This window comes from Notamacropus eugenii, chromosome 3 (assembly GCF_028372415.1).
Source record: "Notamacropus eugenii isolate mMacEug1 chromosome 3, mMacEug1.pri_v2, whole genome shotgun sequence".
Classification (NCBI taxonomy): domain Eukaryota; kingdom Metazoa; phylum Chordata; class Mammalia; order Diprotodontia; family Macropodidae; genus Notamacropus; species Notamacropus eugenii.
Genome location: NC_092874.1, coordinates 40,752,704 through 40,774,622, shown reverse-complemented (window position 1 = coordinate 40,774,622; position 21,919 = coordinate 40,752,704). Strand labels below are relative to the sequence as shown.

General features: G+C 35.6%; 1 protein-coding gene across 6 annotated transcripts in view; it reads right to left on the bottom strand.

Moving 5' to 3' along the window:
• DNAJC13 (DnaJ heat shock protein family (Hsp40) member C13) overlaps positions 1–21,919 on the bottom strand; it is a 122,866-nt gene that overhangs the window by 88,447 nt on the left and 12,500 nt on the right. For all 6 annotated transcript variants that reach the window (XR_011976605.1, XM_072651331.1, XM_072651329.1 and 3 more), the window contains 9 exons: positions 21,634–21,714; positions 10,006–10,081; positions 7,810–7,959; positions 7,395–7,436; positions 5,792–5,992; positions 4,141–4,347; positions 3,954–4,049; positions 3,470–3,561; positions 47–213 (listed from right to left, as the gene is read on the bottom strand). Coding sequence is in view for 5 of the 6 variants with exons in the window: in XM_072651327.1 (XP_072507428.1) it covers positions 47–213; positions 3,470–3,561; positions 3,954–4,049; positions 4,141–4,347; positions 5,792–5,992; positions 7,395–7,436; positions 7,810–7,959; positions 10,006–10,081; positions 21,634–21,714 (1,112 nt within the window). In the remaining variant the exon portion in view is untranslated. The remainder of the gene's footprint in view (positions 1–46; positions 214–3,469; positions 3,562–3,953; positions 4,050–4,140; positions 4,348–5,791; positions 5,993–7,394; positions 7,437–7,809; positions 7,960–10,005; positions 10,082–21,633; positions 21,715–21,919) is intronic.

The window sequence follows — 21,919 nt, the reverse complement described above, 5'->3', positions numbered from 1 at the left end:
GAGTGTATATATAGCAGAATGCAATAAGATTTGAAACTGCACTTACTTGGAGGCGTAGCTAAGAACCTGAGGTGAAGGCTTTCTACTTCCTCATCCACAGGCATGCTGAGCAATCCCCATCGCTGACCTTTATGTGTGGATGTCATTTTTACACAAACATCTCGATTACCAGAGGCTCTTACTCCATCCAACAAACTAGCTAACAAGGAATCTCTGAGCAGAAAAAAGAAGGAGGTGGGGGGAGAGGGATTCAAAATACCATACCCCCACAAAAAAAAAAAAAAAAAAAAAAGAAGGTAATTTCACTCTTAATAAGTACTCATCTTCTTTCACTTGCAGGACATCCTCCCTACTTCCTATGCAGGACTACCACATTCTCCTACCTTTCTATAATTAACCCTTTCTCTACTTCTTTCCTAGCTCCTTGTACTCATTCTGACTTCAAAATGGGAGAAATTCTAGTCTTCAACCTACCCTTTTTGTATGCTCTCCCTTGGCAATTTAATTAGTTCCCATGGTTTCAACTATCACTTCTATGCAAAATCTCTATAGCCCTTTTTTCTGAACTCTACAGTCAAATCTCCAACTGGAAAAAAGACAATTTCACTTGGTTGTCAAACAAGTAAGCGTGTAAGAACCTATTATGTGCCAAACACTTTATCAAAACAAAAATTAAATGAAATACAAAGACATTGGGGGAGGGAGAAAGTCACTAAGCAGCTAGGAAGGCCAGGAGAGATCTCATTCAGAAGAAAGCTCTTAAGCCAAATCTGAAGGAAACCAGGAGTTACAAGAGGCAGAGTACGGAGGTACAACCCACATATGGGAGCCACCTACTGCAAAAGTACTGAGATTATGAAATGTACCACAGCATAAGAAACAAAGGTCTGCTTGGCTGAACTGTGGAGGGAATAATGTGTAAGAAGACAGAATAGTAAAATGAGATCAGGTTATGAGAGCTTTAAATACCTAGTGTTACAAAGAAAGTCATTGGCTTTGGCAAAAAGGCTTCCTTTCAAGAGTCACTTCCTTTCAAGAGGTTATGAGATAAGAAGAAGCAGTCTCTTGGCAAATGGCCTAGATTTCCTTAGTAAATTATGAGGCAAAATCTTTAGCTAAGAAGGTGAGAGAAGAGGGTTGTGTGGAAGACTTGAGGAGGAAAGAGGTTTAGAAGTTACTATGGTGAATGGATTGGACAATCAATTAGGGAAGACTACAAGGACTGGCTTGCTATGGTGAGGGTCCAGTTTGGATCAAATAATAAATCTGTAGTAGTTCCAAACAGCTTGGTTGCATGACTTCTGCCAACTTTTTCCCACAGGCAGAGACTCAATATGTCTAAGACCTAGTTCATCATTTCCCCTCAAATCTATTCCTTACAATTTGACTACATCATCATTACCCCTATCTCCCATATCCAAAACCTCATTGTTATCCTTAGATACGAGAAATAAGGGGAACGAAAACATTTGAGACTTTTCATTCCATCTCTTGCCCTCATGATCTCCTCTCTCTTCCCATTCCCACTACTCCATTAGCAGTTGAACTATTATTTTCTTGCCTCAACTCTTTTTCCTCAATATATATTCATGACTCCCAAGTTTATCTCTACACACAGATCTGCTGATATTTCTCCTTGACTCATGAGCCCTCAATGTAGGACTCATGCCTTCTGAATAAAAGACAAATTCTTTGCTTTACTATGACTATTTACCTTGAAAAGCTGGGTCCAACCTAACTTTCTAATGCCATATTCAATTCTATTTCTAGTCAAACTAGAATATTCAGTTTCCCCCATACACATTCTGAGCTTTCAATATCTCCTCTCTTTTTAATCTTTTCTATCTCTGTGGTACTCTCACTCATCTTTTAAAGTCACTTCCACAAAGTCTGTTTTGAGTCCCCAGGTGATAGTGACTTTTCTCCCATCAGACCTCACACAGCACCCTTTTTATTCATCATGCGTTATGCTTATTTTTGTATATTTTCTGACCCCTTAGGTGACTGTAAGCTCCACTTGTATTAAGTGCAAAAGAAATGTTAAGGATGGGTAGAGATAATGTTTTTCAATTTAAAAATGGCTTAAGATCAGTGGAAATGTGAACTTAGAAATTCTTATAGACTTTTTAGCTATTGAACTCCACCTTGAGTGTACTGCTACTACTACTGGCATACTTTCCTTTCAATTAAATGGAATGTCAATAATAGCATAACAGTTCAAGGTAGATTTACTTTATCTTTAAATGGCTAGTTCTAAGTGTGGGCATCTCAGATTAATTATCATCTGGACTAAAGAATTAAGGGAAGTCAATAAGACTGCACAGATATACAGTGGTTTTTAAAAATTCAGTACTGTTCTAACTCCTTAGCCCATTTAAGCAATGCCAAGAGTGCCAGTCACACCAACATATTGATACGTTCACAAGATTTGGTTAAGGAGAGTTCTATCACAATGTGTACAGATGCAATTTAGACACAAGTGGGGCTAACTAGATAGTACTTCCTCTAGTCAACTCCTAAACTACCAAAGATGGTAAAAATGCTAAGAGACATTTAATATGGAATAGGAAGATTATATTAGCACATCATCATGAACACTTTTAAAGAATAATCTTTAGCCTGATAGGAGATATATATATATATATATATATATATATATATATATATATATATATATATATATATATATATATATATATATATATATATATATATATATATATTTTTTAAACAAAGCAAGCAATATGAACAAATCAACACAAAATAGCTGCAACAAATGTAACAGTTAAGACAAAAGCTATAAAGAGCAGAAAAAGAAACATGACTGCGTAAAGATCAAGCAAGCTGAAAGTGAGAGAAAACTTAAAAGGAGAAATCTTTTCAAAAGCAAATTATGAATCTAATCTGTCTCATCTACATAATTTATCTTCATAACTTTTACTGGGTTATTTGAAAGAAATGTTTCCATCGTTAGTAAGCTGTGGATGCTCACAGCTCCCATCTACTTTAACATGTTTTTAATGGAGATGTTACAGCTAGGTCACAAAAGTGAATCTGAATAATGCAAGATTCAATTAGTGCTTAACAGGTTTATATCATAGTAATAACAACAAAAGTATTCATATAGCATTTTTGTGTTTGCAAAGTGCTTTGCATGTCATCTTATCTGATATTCACAACAACCCTGGGAGGTAGGTTCTATCATTATGCCCATGTTACAGATGAGGAAACTAAGTCATTAGCCCAGAATTACATAGCTAGCAAGTGTGTGTAGCAGAATTTGAATTCAGATCTTCCTCACTCCAAGGCCAGCATCCTATCCACCATGCAATCTAGCTGCCATTCAACAAGTTAGCTTAGAAAATTTTCAGCTATAACAAAGATGGGTATTAAGGATGATCACCTGCAATTTATGTCAGTGAATTAACATTAGAAGCACTTTCTAGTCTTGAAACAATTTTACAAATACCTCTCTGTTGAAGAATATTTCCGTATTTGCCCCTTTATAAATTCAATGGTAAAAAGCTGTGGATTTTCAAAGTCACAAACCAGTGCAAATACCTAATTTGGTAAAAAAAAAAAACAAAAACAAAGAAAACATTAAAAAAACTTAATGTTGAGAGGAGTCCTCAGAAAACCTAACTAGCATGCAAATGCAAAAGCCAATATCACTCCCAAGCACTTTAAGTCTAAATTACAGATTTCTATGCATCTCGACATGGAAAAAATGATAAATGTTTGTGAGCCAATGAAAATTTTTTATATCTGTTCATTTAAAAGTTCTGCATTTTAAAAAGATATTTTTCTGACATGTTTAATTTTTCTAATATAAAACACCAAAAATCAGTTCCAAATATGCATTTCTAATCAATAATCCACAAGGAAAAACAAAGGGAAGGATGATTCTATGTTTTGCCAGAGATCTTATATAAATTGGTAATGTTGCTACTAACCTCCCCTAAAGGCTTCAGTGTTGCAATATTGTAGGTTGCTGGATCACGTTCTACTAAACAAGTTTCTGTAAGAGCTAATACTCTCTTTACAGGTTCCTTTAAACAAAACACACATTGAAAAGTTAGTCAAATGAGAAAGACAGTACAGATAAAATGAAGAAATTTTTACATTCATTGCAAATCTTACCGAATGCCTAGGAGATATCTTCTGAACAACAAACTCTGCTAATGATGTTATGGATTCATCGCCACTATATTTTCCAAAGCGAAGGTTTAAATACTGTTCAAATCCTAAGGGGTCTTTCCTGGTCCGCAGAGAAATGCCTATATAGTTGCCAGCATGGTCTATTGCACTTTTGATGATTTCTTCCCTTTGTTCAGATGCAAACAGATGCTACAATATTTTTTAAAGTTGAAAAAGTCAGATTTTCAACTTGTTTTTACAAAATCATTTATATGTATTTAACCAGCAAAGGAAAAGAAGTTCAGAAAAGAAGCAATTCAAATAAAAGTAGAAACGTCTTGTGATAAGTTGTTGCAAAGTGCAAGCATTCCAGGTTGTTTTTAAAAAAAAAAACAAACAAAAAACCCCAGAGGATTCTCTGGATATTAATTAAAAACATAAGCTCAAATCAGCACCTAAATATCTCCATTATATGTGCTTTATATTGTTTAACTCTATATAGCATCTTCTTTGCTTTTCCTCGACCAAACCCCACCTTCCCCTCAGCTTTCATATGAACAATTTTTCTATCAGATATTTAGTGAAAATCATTTAGTGGTAAGCAAACTAATAAAAGGATAGGAATACAGAGTTCTGTTAGCAAAACTAAATTCCTTCATGAGTTTTAAAAAAGCCAGTAGTAAGAAATGTGTATGCTCTGGGCAACTCTGAATACAATGCGTAAACTTCACACTGGGTTTCATTTCTGCTATTAAATGGCTTCATAACCTTGAGCAAGCCACGCTTAGGCTTTGTAAATGTGCCATCCTTTAAAAATGCAAAAATAAATGAACAGTACTGTATAATATCAACCCAAATTTTACAATAAGGTACTGCAAACACCCCATAAGAGAAAAGGAAAAAAATTCAGACTTCTTCTCTGGTACAAAAGGAGGACCCCCCAAAATTTTACATAGATTTCCCAAATCGCAGGGGGGGAGGGGCACCATGCCCCTAACTCCTGTGATGTGGAAGGGATAACTATATTGAAACCACACAGGTATGATTAGTTAAGCACTTATTATCTATTTACAAACTGATCAAGTCAAAGCAGCCTTTAAGTAGCTACTTTTGAAAATTTGAAAAAGGCTCAGAAACTCTAGGGTTGAAAAGTGAATATGACTACCAATGGTCTTCAGATTTCTAAGGTCTCAAACACCAGACAGACCTCAAAATCTAGAAGATGCAGGTGAAGCTAAAGGGGGAGAAAACCCTGGCTTCTTTTTGAAAAAAGTAAACTTTATTTCATCTATTTCCTAACTATGAAATCAATAAAAATAGAAGTTGTTTAGGGTAGTGGATAAAAAGCCCATCCTGGGGTCAGGAAGACCTGAGTCAACCCCTGCCATACATTGGCTGTACATATCTGAGTGAGACACTTGGCTTTTCAGAGCTTGCAGAGCAGGTGGTAACCTGCACTGGTAGAAGGAGCTCTCTCATTCAGGATCTTCTTATACCAATGAAATCACATTTGGTCCCTATGCCATCAAAACTGTAAATTAAAGGATTAAAGATCTGAAGCTAATATAAAATAATGACCAAATTTTGCAACTATCTCAGTGTAAACACAGCTACTCCCCTCCCCATCTATGAAATTCTTTTAATAATTACTTACCAATCTACTAAATCCTCCATAAAGTATACAAAACCCTCCTGGGTAATCAGCAAGGTCTGCAAAACCTTCAATATTTCTGTAGTCATAAGAACAAAGGACTCTGTTGGTTGCAGGATTAATTTGGTCAAAACCTCCAGGAGTTACTTCTAAAATGACAGGTTTTCTTGTATCACTCCAGTGATGCTTAAAACAATGATACCTCTACAAAGGGAAGGAAGACTAATTTAAGATGTAAGCTTGCCACAAAATAAAGTTATAGCTTCAATTCATAACTTATTACTAAAGTTGTCTTTCAAGTTTGTTCATATTTGATAATGTTAATTCTAGCTGAAAATAATTCCTTCTTTTCCATGCAATAAAACTATGATTTTAATGTAAAAAAGAATGGCCCTAGAAATACTACTATACCAAAAAGCTTAATCAAGAACACTGCTCAACTTTTTAATGACATTTCTGGAAGCCTTCAAATTAAAAACTTCATCTACTTAATCACTAGCTAACACTTCAAGTACGCCATAGTATTACAATTCAAACAACTAATTCAGAACTTAAGTGGTATGAATTTTAGGGTAGCACAAAGAAAAAAATGTTAGCCCAATAAAAGACTGCTTCAATTAGAACATTATTCCCAATAATCATAAAGAATTTTCTTGAAGAATGTTTATGATGTTAAAAAATCAAATTCCCATAATATCTAGTAGTCAAATGATCTATTTACTCTGAAGAAGCCTTATGAATGGTAGTTTTTATGGTAGCTACTATACAGGCAGGAAATATTTACTTATGCAAAACATTGTCTAAAATGTGCACCTTCAGCTGTTATAGTTCTATTTCATTTGTTCGCATTAGGGAATACAGCAATACTGGAAAAATAAAAAAGTTCAGTGGTCACCAAAATTCACCAGAAAGTTTCTTTAGGCAACAGGAAACTACTTGGCTATCAGTAACTAGTGGGGGTCAGGAAAGAGACAGAAAAACCCAAAAAAGTTAGGGTGGCAAGTCTAACATAATGGGGCAACACTAGGCTACCACTGGAGCAACCTGTCTTTTACAAGGAGCCAACAAGAGTACTTAAAAAACTTAATAGATGATACCAGGTTAAAAAGGCAGATTTTTCTAAGTTGTAAACAGGGAGACTTCTGGGACAGCTGGGAAGACTCAGCTGGATTCTAAGGTTGTTAAAGTTTGAATATTTCTAAAGGCCAGACCACAGGTTCAAAGCTGCAGGCAAATGGTTTACTGGTCATTTGATAATGTATAGCTTTTAAACTAAGGCTTCTCACATGGTCATATCTGTTAGCATTTTTTAGTAGTGTCCCCTTGAATGGAAAACCTTTGTTAAGAAGTTAAGTTGACAAAAACTACTTCCATTTGAACTTCTCTGGTGAACTAACTGCATTATGTATTGACTAATTCCCTTCATTTTACATTTTCACATCATGAGTTTCTGGAGGTAGGACAGGAAGAACACTACAGCAGTCATCACGCTCCACCACGAAATCTACATGGACATTCTTCTTTATGATCATGCTGAGGTGTCACAGGGTTATTACACTGCACCAAGATAAGACATTCTTTAATTTTAGACAGATGAAATACTTGCCCTTCCTGTGATTTTTCCTTCTGAAAAGTCAGTCCTAAATCTCTGGAAAGAAAAAAAATTATGAAAATGTGCCAAAATTTATAAAGTAGATTTCTTATTCAACCCCCTCCACCCAAATTAAGCAAAAGCTGGACACATAGCCAAAATAAAATATTTTGTCCAACAAAGCTTTCAAGACCACATAATTGAAATACTACACAAAGTACATAAAACTTCAGTGCAGAATTATATTAATCACATTACTTGAGCATGTACACTCATATAATCTAAAGAGTAATGTAATCCTGCATGAATCATTTTTCAGCCCTGTTGTTACAAAAAAAGCAAAAGTATCACATCATAAAATAATCCTGTTATCACTTACATAAAGAAATAGGAAAACAGATATAGTTAGTGTACTGATACAGTTTCTTACCAGTGCTTCTGTTAGAAGTTCTGTCCTGTGCTCTGTAGAAAACTTTAACGTCTCTGACTTTTTCCCACTTCCTTTTCGAAACGTGAGGTTGAATTCTGTTCCCTGTCCCTTTCCAACAGGACTAATGCTACAAATATCTCCATAAGGCCACTGATGTAAAGAAAACAATTCCATCAACACTGTCATAATAAAATGAGATTCAACAGTTCAACAGTTCATCGTGGCTAGATGCTTTTGATACGTGCTGATTTCACTGAGCAGTTTCTCTACCATGTATTAATGCCTTGGATAATTTTTGAATCCTATCATCTTATCATACTCTAGGAAGCATGTATGAATCTGTATTATTACTTTAAAAAAGGTACTAGAGAGATTTCCTGGGCATCAGAAAAGATATGGATCCAAATACTGCCTTTATGAACTTGGCAAAGCCTGTGGCCCTTCTGTATTGTATACTGGAAAGATTAAGTACTGACCTACGGGACTACAAGTACCTGAACCTTTGTGAAATCACAGGAACAGTTCATCCAAACTTACAGGCTTTCCCTGACTATAATTTGGAGGGAGGAAGGGTCCTGACATTAAAGGAGTCTTGAAGAAAGCTGCACTGCAGCAGCACATAGTGGGGAAGGTGAGCAGTGTGGTACAATGGACAGAGCACCTGCTCAGGAATCCAGAAATCTGGTTCTGGCACCTCCCCTGATGCACTTTTCACTGACACAGTCTTTCTCATACGTACATGTCTGCATGTTGTCTCCTCAATGGGAACGGGAGCTCCTTGAGGGCAGGGACCATGCTTTTGTCTTTCTTTTAATCCCCAATATTTAGCACAAAATCCAATCCATAGTAAGGTCTTAATAAATGCCCAACTGACTAAAATACATGGAAGTGTCTGAGAATTTAAAGGCTACCACATAGAAGCCAAATCAGAATAGTTTTTAAGCATTAGGAAATTTAGTGCAATAACAAATGAAGAATGAAATGCAGGTGAAAAAAGAACAAAAAGTGTCTTTATTATCCATGCTAGAGTTAATTCATAATTTTGTAAAGATTAAATAGAAATAAATAAAAGTGACAAAAATACACAAATAGCATAGTAAAAAATTAGCATGTATTGAACTGACTGAATTGGCTTAAGAACTGTAACCTCATTGCTTAATCATGACTCCCAAAACGTGTAACTAAAAAGTCCATTTGTTATATAAGACAAAGTCAATTGCAATCATCTTTTCAAATATTCTTATATTTTAATGTTTTGATTAGTTAGTAATTAGAACTGAAGCCACTACTCCCAACAAACATTCCATATAAATTACACAAGAAATGACTACACACATGCTCTTTATATATAGGATGGGGAGGAAAAAAATACACATTAAATGTTAACACCATGCCAAATCAACCATCTCTAGCTCTCAAGACTCAAGTCTATGGAGTTCTATGGTGTTTTAGGTGCAGAGTACAGCAGATTTCCTTCTCAGCTACCTGTCATACCCATCCTGTAACAACACATTTATATCAAAATCAATCTATCTCATTAAGTTCCTTCTATGTGTCAGGCAGGCACTAGGGCAGGCTCTGGGGATACAAACACAAAAAAAGCTAAACACCCCCTGCTCTCAAGCAGCTTATATTCTATTTACATGTACAAAACCCAACATGGAATAAATGAGGAATTCCAGGAGAGAGGGCACTAACATCTAAAAACAAATAGGAAAAGTCTAACAGAGAAGCCAGTCCTGAGGTGAGCTTAAGGGGCTCTCAGAGGCACAGGAAAGGCAGAACATTCTGGGCAGGGTGACAATTTGTTCAAAGGCCTGGAGACAGGAGATAAAATGTCATGTGTGAAGAAGAGCAAATGTCTGTCTGACTACATTATATAGAGTGTATGTGTTTCTTCACAAAAAACCCATAGTTACTAAAAATATCATTTTACCAAGAGTACACTAAGGTTAAATGATTTGCCCATGGCCAGCTCTTCTGTCTCCAAGACTAAGACACTTATCCTCCAGCCCACAACTGTTTCAGTTCCTCCATAAGCTATTCATGCCCCTGCAGATGCATACCACTCCAACCCATTTTTCTGACTATTAGTCCCATTTGTTCAGGTCTAGAGAGCACAGGAGATATATGAAGGTGCTGTCGAATATTCTAAGTTCAAACTGAATTATAAACAAACTACTACTTCACACTTACCTGATTTGTAACTTCTAGGGTATTGGGATTATATGTAGTGATTGCATGGGTTCCAATTGAAAAGACTCGTTTGTACCTAAAATAAAGGAAATGTTTAATTTTTGTTTTTCCAATTCAACTAATCAACACAATTTATAACAATGTGATTAGTACTAAAATAAAAAAGGCAATTTAAAATTTGTTTAATGCTATTACTTTTAATACTTTAATATTTTATAATATAAAAACACATTTTGAATATGCTATTAATTTTAATGAAGAGAAAAATATACTAAGACATTTGAACAACTCTATATAGGTGGTAGAGGGCTAAATTGATAGTCTCTGGATCTCAAATAATTCTAAATTAGAAAGGCTAATCAAAGATGGCTCACAGCACAAAATCTTTCAAAATATGCTTTGAGAAAAACTAAGGTGGAATGGAAAGAAGTGCCATTGCTTTTATCTTTAAAAAGCATAACTTCAGTTAATAATGAATATTATTGGAAGCATCTGCATATTGTATTACTGTGCTTTTTTTTAAGTTCAAGAACTGTGCTGGAATTTACAAAAGAGAAAAAAGTCTTCAAGAGAGAAGCTGGAACTTTTTGGGAAGGTTTATGGAAGGATATATAAGAATTTCAGAACAGGAAAAGGCATGCATGGGTTACAATCTCATAAGCAGCCCAACCAAAGGGTTTACAGATGTATTAAAGTAATTCCTTAAGTCTGATCTCTCGAAAATAGAGAATCCTCACTAGAAAGGCAATATAGAAGAGCACTTGACTTAAAAGTTGAGAGATTTTGAAATCAAAGCTCTGACATTTTTCCATTTCTACACAATTAGTTACAATATTTCTGAGCCTCAGTTTCCTTGTTTGTAAAATAGAAGGGCTACTTTATACTATTTACTTCATGGGGTGGTTTCAGGGAAGTGCTTGTAAATTTCAATATGGCAAACAAGACCAAAGGAACCATAATTAGAAGGAAAGTAGAAAACCTGGGGAAAATTTTTTATAGTAAGTTTCTTTGATAAAGGTGTTATTTCTCAAATATATAGAGAACTATGCCAAATTTATGAAGAATTCTTTTACAATGTCAATGTTTTTGCAATGTTTGCAAAGGAAGCTTGACTAATAATCTGGACCTATTAATCAATAAATATGAGTTTCTCTGGGAAAAGACTCTAAAAGATTGTTTCTCTATTGAAGAGAAATATTATTTTATTCTCTAAAGGTTTTCTATGTGTGACCTGGATCACTGCTATAAGTGAAGGTTTTATAGGTTTAAGATATGTGTATATACATACACACACAGATATTTGATAAATAAAATTTCAATGTTGGTAGTGGTAAATCACTTAAAAATTTCCAGTTACTAAAACAAGCTGAATAAAACTCACTTTTAAAAAGATTTCTAATGTAAAAATAACTTTTCAAAGGCTAGGAAGAAAATGCTGTATACAATGTAAAGAGGAATTCTAGCCATGTAGTCTGGACTTTTTGCTGAACCATTAGGTTTCTATTTCCATATTACAGCATCCCAAAACAAGAATAACGAAACTATCAATTGTATATGTATGCAAATTAACACAGAAAGACAGAAAAAGAATTCCTACTCAACATCTTAAAACTTCATTAACTTTTTTCCTTAAGAACTGCCCAAAGAACAGTAGCAAAGACAAATATCTTTACTGACTGATCATCACTTAATTGTTGCTATTAGAGTTTTAAATTTGTACCATTCCGCAAACAGTAAAGTATTCAATTTCAAATTTAGGTAGAGGCTAAATAATATGCCACATACTACTGTCATTAGGTATATACATTAGTGTGAACGTAAAGAAATGTTAAGGGAAAATCAGACCCACTCCCAGCTCACCATTCTTACTACAGCAATGGGCCTCATATTTATATAACCCTCTTTTCTTCAAGAGTCAGCATAACTTGATCTTATTTTCTATGAGGTAAGAAGGTCAATATGGCTCAACTGCAGCATGTGAGAGGAGGAATCATGTCCAACGGGGATGGAAAGAGGTTAGGGTCAGTTGTGAAGAGCTTTAAAAGCTAAATTAAGGAGTTTATACTTGATCCTGGAGGCAATAGGAAGCCACTGAAATTTACTAAGAAGTGACATAGTCACAGTTGCATTTAAGGAAAATCTGTCTGGAAGCAGTGGTGAAGGATGTACTAGAATGGGGAGAGAAGTGAGGCAGCAAGACCAATTAGGAGGCTATTATATTAATCTAGACCAGATTTAATGAGAGCCTGAGCTAAAGTAGTATCTGTATGTCTAAAACAAAGAGGTGAGATAGACACAAGAGAAGAGAAAGTAGAAGCAATGAGTGTGGTTTTTTCCCCCCTAGGAATTTGTCTAATAAAATATTGAGAGAAATAGGATAGTAGAATCAAATGTCATCTACTGGCATTCACAGGTATGGCTTAAAAAAGCCTGACTCATAATTTTTCTATTTCTTCAAAGTAACATTAAGTTGAATAAGCAACAATTTAATTTAAATAAAAAAATGAAAGTTTCAGAATCTCTTGCTAGTTAAAATGGTACAGTAAAATTATGTAATATAGGAATAAAGTTTTTAACGGTACTTTTTGTCTTCCTTTTTTTCTTTCACACGGAGGAGATGTTGCAATTTTCAGTACCTTCAAGTCTAAAAATGAGTCCACATCTTATCTCAAGCACATTTAAGAGCTTGTTTTACAAATACCTTAGCTAAAATATCTATGTAGTATGAAAGCAGCATCAGAAGGAAAGAGTAGCATATCTGGAAAGGGAAGAAATATGGCTCAAGAAACAGCTTATCCCCCCCCCACCCCCCCAGGAATGAGTCCTTCTATCTCTGTCCCAAAGAGAGCTATGAAAATTGTAAGAAATCAGTTATTAAATATATTTCAGATTTAGAGCCAATGTGGAGCCATAAAAATAAATTATTTCAACTAAAATACTGCTACAATTAGGTTAGCTAAGAGTTAGTAAACCAGTCTGAAATGACATATTGGCAAACTGGAGAAATGAACTGCTTTGTGCATATCATTACTGTAATGCACCAAGTAAATAATCATTAACTGCATGAATTACCAGGCTACTTTTGGTATTTTTGAACCCCTTAGGGGAAAGCAGTCCAGGTCTTAGGCAACTCACACTGGAAGCTCTACGGAAAGAAAAGTGAGAAGTTGGATGGAAAATGACAGTCTATCCCCCATTTGATAAAAATTGCTGGGGAAATTGGAAAGCAGTCTTGCAGAAATTAGGCTTAAATCATCTTATGCCATATTCTACAAATAAAATCTAAATAGATGTGACCTTAAAAACCATAACATTGAAAAATGAGAAGGGAAGCAGATCATGTACCTCTCTCTTGCAGCTATGAGCAGAAGACATGTTCTTAAGCAAACAAGAGGTGGAAGCAATCACAAAAGGAAAAAAATTGATAACTTAAAAGTTATGTGAAACTGAAAAGCTTCAACAAAAACAAAATTAATGTGTCTAAGATAAGAAGGGAAGCAAGCAGATGTAGGAGAAAAAAACTTTTTATCAAACTTCTCAGATAAGGATTTGGTATCACAGAGGTAACAAAAGAGCAGATAACTCAGACCAAAAGTCATTTTCTACTAGGTAAGAAGTCAAAAGTGACAAGCAAATGGCATTAAAAAGAACTCCAAACTATTAATAATATGAAAGAAGGCTCCAAATCACTGATAATAAGAGAAATGTATATAAAAAAATCCCTAAATCACCTTACATCCAGCCAACTGGCAAGAGATGATAAAAGATGTAAGTAGTCAGTATTGGAGGGCTTGAGGGAAGATAAGACACATTAGTTAGTGTGCTGTTGATAGAACTATAAATCAGGAAAATAATTATGGAAAGCAATTTAGAATTAAGCAAATAAAGTGACTAAAAACATGCATACCCACTGACCCAGATTACACTATTAGCCTTATATTTCGCAGTCACTGATAAATCAGAAGAAAAGCCCCCATATATACATCAAAATATTTATAACAGGAATTTTTATGGTAGCAAAGAATTAGAAACAAAGTAGATGCATAATTGAGATTGGGGAATGGCCAAACAAATTGTGATATATGAATGTAACTGAGTATCACTATAAGAAATGGCAAATATGATGAATTAAAATGTGTGAAAAGATTTACATACTGTGACTTAGAATGAAGTAAGCAGAGCTAAGAAAACAATATGTACAGTGATGAAAATACCTACCACAAAATGATCAAAAGTAAATACACAAAAATACTATTTAACAAGCACTTATGAAGTGTCACTTGTGTACCAGGAACACTGGAGATCCAAAGAAAGGAAAAAACCAAATAGCACCTGCTTCCAAAGAACCCACAAACTAATTGGGGCTGCAACGTGCAAACAATTACATACAAACATTTATGCTAGATACAGATCCAAGATAAACTGGAGATAATCAGCAGAGAGAAGGCTTGTGCCTTCTTCAAAGAGAATCAGGAAAGGCTTTTTTTGTGTGTGTGTGCAAAAGATGGGATTTTAGCTACAACTTGAAAGAAGTCAGTGGGAGAGTTGGAAAACTAATTCATTTATGGTGGACTGTGAGCTCATCCAACCATTTTGGAGAGCAATTCGGAACTATGCCCAAAGGGCTATAAAAATGTGCATACCCTTTGACTCAGCAATATCTCTTCTAGGGTTGTATCCCAAAGAGATTATACAAATGGGAAAAGGGGTATTTCTAGCAGCTCTTTTTGTGGTGGCCAAGAACTGAAAATGAGGAAATGCCCATCAATGCGGAATGGCTGAACAAGTTGTGGTATATGAATGCAATGGAATACTATTGTGCTATAAGAAATGATGAGCAGGCAGACTTCAGAAAAACCTGGAAAGACTTATATGAACTGATGCTGAGTGAAATGAGCAGAACCAAGAGAACATTACACACAGGAACAGCCACAGTGTGTGAGGACTGTTTCTGACAGACTTAGCCCTTCAGAGCAATGCAAGGACCTAAAACATTCCCAAAGAACTCTTGAGGCAAAATGCCATCCACATCCAGAGAAAGATTATGGAGTCAGAATGCAGAATGAAGAGAGTATTTTCTCCTTTGTTATGTCTTGTTTCTCCCATTCATTTTAATTCTTCTATGCAACATGACTAATGTGAAAATGTATTTAATAAGAATGTATGTGTAGAGCCCATATAAGATTGTATGCCATCTTAAGGAGGGAGGGAGAAGGGAGGAGAAAATTTGGAATTTATGGAAGTGATTGCTGAAAACTGAAAACAAATAAATTAACTCATTTTGGGGGAAAAAGTCAGAGGACAGAGAAGACTGGGATAATTCCAGGCACAGAGAACAGAAAGTTAAAATGATCAGTCAGTCAAGGAGGTCAATGTGTCACTGGTTAACAGGAGACGTGGAGGGAACTAAAGCCAAGAAGACTGGAAAGGTAGACAGGGGCCAGATTATGAAAAGTTTTAAAAGCCAAACAGAATTTTACATCTGGTCACAGAATTAACAGGGAGCCACTGGAGTTTATTGAATAGAGGGCGGGGAAGGGGGGAGGTAGTCAATTCTATGCTTTAGAGAAATCAATTTGACATCTAACTGAAAGATGGCTTGCGGTGCAGGGAAATGAGTCTGGGAGATAAACCAACAGGTTACTGAAATAGTCTAAGCCTGAGGTAATAAGGGGCTGCATTACTGCTGTGGTAACAAAGAAGAGAAGAGGGCATATTTAAGATGTCATACAGGTAGAATCAATAGGAACTGAGAACTTTTTATAAGAGGATGGATTATATTATATTTTTATAAGAGCTGGATTAGAGAGAACCAACAACCATCGGCATAGAGATGATAATTAGATTTATGGGAGTTGATGAGATCAACAAATAAAATAGTATAGAAGGAAAAGAGAAGAAAAGCAGGCAGTTAGATGGTATAAATGGATAGAATACTGGGTTCTGGAGTCAGGAAGACTTGAGTTCAAGCCTGACCTTGGGCAAGCTGCTTACCCTACTTGCCTCAGTTCCCTTAACTGTAAAACGGAAATAATAATAGCATAACTTCTCAGGGTTTTTATGAGGATTAAGATAAAATTTGTAAAGAAAGGCTTTACACAGTACCTGACACATAGCAGATGCTACATAAATGAAGACGAGTAGAGGAAAAGTCAACTTAACCTCACACCTTTGCAGAGGTGAGAGAGGTCCCTGGGTATAATAGAATGTATTTTTTCCTGACTTTTTCCGCGTATTGTTCTATGTTAACTACTTTTTCCTCTTATTATTTTACTTTTGTTTTCTTTGAAAAATGCTTTTAATTACATGAGATGACTCTCTGGAAGGGGGAGGAGAAGGGATACTAGGAGAAATCTTGGTGATGTAAAAAAAACTAGGGCAATAAAAATTTATTTATAAAAGTACATTAAAGTCTATACTTGCATTTATACTAAAGTCTGGGTAACAAAATACATTTCTCTTTTCCCAAAAAGTGACTAAAGGCTAATTAACCCCAATACCTGGGATACACAATTCTATGTTAAAATGTGTATGCAAAAATCTTTAAATTTAGAGGCAGCTAGGTGGCACAGTGAACAGCATACAGGCCCTGGAGTCAGGAGGACCCAAGTTCAAATCTGACCTCAAGACACTTGACACTTACTAGCTGTATAACCCTGGTCAAGTCATCTAACCCTAACTGCCTCATCCCCCACCCCTCACCTCAAATCTTAAAATGGCATACTACAAGCCAAAATAGAATCTGACTTGAAGGGTGTTGGAGGGCTTGTTAAAAGTAAATCTCTAAATTGGAGACAATCCAAAGGGCATTTGGAACTATGCTACATGGATATGGAACTTCCGGGTGATCAGATGATAACCAGGCACAGCATTAAGAACTGAAGGCAGAATGTTAAAGGAAAGAGAAATCACAGTAGGTTAGAACAGCAAATAATCTGAGTAAAAAATCGAACTAGAAACAAGGCCAGAGAAACAGTAGTTCTAGTCTGTGACAAATACTTGCTGAGACAGCAGTAACAAGAACAGAGTTACTTATTCAAAGACTCCACTGTTCTCCCACCTTCCCCTTCCCTTATGTCTTTCTCATCCTCTGCAAGCCATCATAAGCAACTCCAGGCCACAGTGACTCGGGCAACAGTGATGCTGACAAAAGGCAAAGTAAAAAGTAAGCCTCAAAGTCAGCAAAGCTGGGGCTCAAGGCCTGCCTCAGACACATACTGGCTGTGAGGTCCTAGGCAGATCATATGGCCTCTCCGGGATCTAAGCAACTCTCCAAAGCGCAGAAAAGGTTTGGACTTGCCTACTATGGAAGGTTTCCTGTCCAATGAGCTCCCTGTCAATGAAATCACTGGCCCCATCCCTACCCCTAGTCTATTAATTAAGAACACACAGCCAGTTTATGAAGGGAATCTCTATTTATTGTCTTATTTCAATCATCAAGTTTCATTAGTATATTTTACATATATATGTGTGTGTACATGTACGTATATATGTGTGGATATATGTATGTGTGCATATATGAATATATGTACACATACACACACACATATATATGTAGAGAGAGAGGCTGAGTCTATAGAGACTGTCCATTTATTATTTTATTGGACTGTAACTGAAAAGAGATATGAGATAATATATGTAAAGGGCTTTGCAAACCTCAATACTACATAAATGCATAGTAGTAGCACCAGTACTAATAGTACTAACATACTTGGAATGATTAAACAACTGAAATGTGAAAAAAAAATAGTACTATAATATTAGTATACAATCCAATAAAATGAAAAGAGAATGAAAAATATATACATATAACTGTATATAAGCGTATATGTAACTTTATATAGGTACACATACATTATGTATGTGTTTGTGTCTAACATAGCACTTTATTCAAATGCCAATATCTCCTTAAATTCTTCAGTATTTTTTGCATTTAATATATCAAATTATTTAAATGTTCAATGAAATCACAAGTCTGACCAAAATAAAAAAAATGTTCAATGGATTTTTTTTTTATTTACAAATGCTTTTTAAAAGACAAAAAGGTAGTTTGCTCTCAAACACGAAGGAAGCTTTCCAGGGTGAACCTGCTCTTTTGCTTTGCCTGGAACATCTAGACCTTCCTTTCATATCTCAAAGGACTTTAGTCAAGCAGGAAATTACACTTCAGGTAAGGAAAGAAAACTTGTTTTTCTTTATCTAAGTCCTGCTCTTCCACAAAACCCCCAACTTGCCACAGAGAGTAAAACTGAAATTTTTCAAGTGTAAAAATAAGTCTAAAGATGGCTTCATCAGCAAAGGCAGGGCTAACAGTTTATAGTTAAGAGCAGTTTCATTCTGTACTTATCTGGTTGAGTGATTATTGAAAGGTTTTTTTTTTTAATTATTGCTGTTTGCAAGTAGGAGCATAAAATTAAGAATAATTATGGCTTCTTATAACCAAAAAGGACCTGTACATCTTTGCAGTGTTACTTCTCTGAAACATTAAGACAATGAACATTCATTTGAAGGCTTAAAAACAATTATGAAGAAATATAGTGAACTGACACCTCACATTATGATTCCATTTTAAATTACTCCCTTTTTTAAAACTAACATTCAGTTTTAATTTCTGAGGCAGCTAGGTGGTGCAATAGTTAGAAGACTAGACCTGGAGTGAGGAAGTCTGAATCTAACCACAGGTGCTTCATGAGTTGTGTATCCTGTGCAAGTCATTTTACCTGTTTCAGCTTCTTTATCTGTAAAATGGGGATAATAACCACACCTAACTTTCAGGGTTGCTGTGTAAAGGGCTTTGCAAACAATAAGCCACATAAATGGGTAATAAAAGCAGTAGCAGCGCAGTAAGATTATACTAGGACATTCTTTTTCTCTTGATTAGTGATCAGATTAATCAGCTGAAATGGGGGGAAAAAAATCAGTAGTACAATGTTAGGCATACAATCCAATCTAGGATTGTGTAGATAAGATGAATACCAGAGAGACAGCCTATAGCCTCAAGGCACCAATAACAGAAGGAGCTGTGGTCAGAACATGACAGTCAGCTAACTCCAGAGGTATCTACAATGGCTTCAGATCAAGTCCTGCTCTTAAGACTACAACAGAAAAGAGTAAAAAGGACAGACCTGAAGTACGTAAGCATTACTCAAAGGTGACCCTACTGCAGTCATTGCTTTTTGAGCAGGGAGTTCAAAAACAAGACAAGAAAAGCCAACTAGCCTTTCATAATGCACTCTTTGGACACTTTAACCCCGGGAAAAACGCAAACTTTTGATACAATAATACCTGTAGAATAAGACCCTTAAATTCTGGGCTGGGAAACCACTAAGTTTTGCTTCATCTCATACACTGTTTTCTTTTTTAACAGTCTGTACAGCTGTACATAGAACCTACACATGCTTACTACATAAGTTCACACATATCGTTAAATTTTCTTTTCTGCAGGACAGTTACCCTACTTGGGTTCCAATTTTTTGTTACTCTACACATGAAGTGGTTAAAATTCTCATTGGATCAGGGCTATTAAAAAGATTACAGGAAAAAAAAGTTACTGCAGTATGTAAAGTTTAGTCGTGCCCATCAATGCAGCGTGCTACAAGACACAGGCATACTACCATAAATTAAATGTTGTAGCTTTTCCCAAGAAATAGCTTAAGTGTACAGTTATTTAAATAAATTATCACTCAACTTTTGTTAAGAGCTCAGTTTTTGGAAAAAAACAGATAACTGGTTCTAACTGTAGGCAAAAAACATTAGTTTAAAAAAATTAGCCAGTTTTACTATGCAGATAAAAATAGGGACTCAATGAAACTAATCAGTAAAAAGAATTCAAAATAAAGGTTTCAAAAGGGTAAGAAAGGAATCCTAAACTTAGAACTAGCAATTGGGTTTTGAAAAGTACATCCCACAAAAACAAACACCTGTCAAGCTGTCCCTGCCAAGGGCCAGGGGAGCCCCAAGAACTCTCATGCCTTCCCTGACTTGCTTACTATTTTCTTATTTTTCCCTTTCAATTATTCTCTATCAGGTATTGTCCAGAAACTTCCACCTCAACTTCTTGTTCAATACAAAATATCAGTGGAAGTAGTAAGATGATAGGAGAGGACATTTGGGAAGTTACTGCCTTCCCCTACTCTACCCAATTCCTCTTGTCCTAGGTTCAAACTCATCTTGCAGTACCTCTAGCCTCCAAATTCTCTCTTCAGCCTCATCCCAGACCTCCTCCACCTCCTCCAGTTCCCTCAATTTAAGCTCTAATTTGCTTTATTAAGATCCAAGTAAAAAAAGGGGAGGTGGCAAGAAAAGCGCATAGCAAGAGACATGTCTCCTTGGGTACTAGAAAGGGTATTCCTGGGACCCTGGGAAGAAAAGGAAGAGAGAGTTGAGGAACTAGTTGAGAACTAATAAACAGCTCCAAGCAGGAAAAGTTGCATTCTGACAGCTTTGTCCCCTAAATCCCTGTCATATTCTGCTTAATCTACTCTAGAGTTCTCTGTCCCACCACCCAAAGCTCTTTTCCCAGGCTATGCCCAACCAGAGTTCCTTCCACAAATTGTAAAAGTCAGTAACAGTGGTTTGAAACTAGATTGCCTGTTCCTGCTACCAGGCCAGTGGCAAAGTATGAAGGGAAGGAATTTCTCTTCCTACTGTAGGGGTATGTGTCCTTAGAATCTCAAGGTGGAACTCAGAATACATGTTCCCACAAAGAACACTGTTAAACATGGGATTAAGACATCCAGGATCATACTTTGGGTGCATTAAAGAATTAAATAGGCCAAGTCAGAAATGGAACAAATTAAAAGACAAACAGAATAGGATCTCAAGTTTCATCACATAGACCAGACCTGTCAAACCTGTGGCCAATGGACTGCTACAATCCATAACATTCCTTAGTGTATTTCAAACCAGATTAAAATATAATTTGAAAATATTTAACAAAATAAATAAAAAATACAATAAAACATAGATAATGTTAATATGTGGTTTTCTAAGACAATAAGCCTACAGGAATGCTTGTGTACAGTTTAGAAGTCCCCATTTCTACCTTTGTCTGCTGACATTCTTTTTAGTAGTCTCTGAAGGGATGTATACCACCTTGCATTCAGGTCAATGTATTTATAAGACTTTAAATAGTATATAAGCTCAACAAATCAGAAACCAACATTAGAGAATCTTAAGCACAAAGAAAAGGATTCCCAAGCGCAAAAACACAATAATGGAATAAGTTAGATAAGAATGTGATTCCAAGGATCAACTGTACTAAAGCAGAATGCAATGCTTTTACATAAATAATGTAATCAGAAAATGTTCTGATTTTTTAAACATCAATGTCTTCTCTTTAAATGGTGCTTTTCTTCAGTTCTTCCAAAAAGGTCAGTAAGATGTGGGCAGTGGGATAAATAAAATTATATGCACTTAAAGTGCTAGCATAATAATGTAAAGAGAAGCATCACCCAATATTCAGTCGGGATGTCTTCTCTACATCAGGACTGAAAAATGTGGTATCTCACTTATGCTTCTGAGAACATTAGAGAGCATGCATACAACTACTCTGAATTACACAGTATATGCTAAAAAGTCAAGTAAAGCAGTAGAAAATAGAAGGTAAAATAAGCATAAAATACTTACTTCCCTCTCCATGAATGTTTTGTTGTATAGAAACAGGCCAGATCTTTATTTTCCCTAATAATATTCATTTTGCACTGAGACCTGAAAGACATATTCAAACACAAGATTTAGTGAACTTTCTACTAATCTTTATAACAAGTATACAAGGTCATTTACAAGTTAAGAAAAAAAACCTAGTACTTTATATCAGAAATGGTTATAAAGTCTTCAATTCAGTGGGAATACCTCCATTAAACCAAATACATTCCCAGCAGACTAGGGAAAAAAACTTCTCATAAAGTACAAT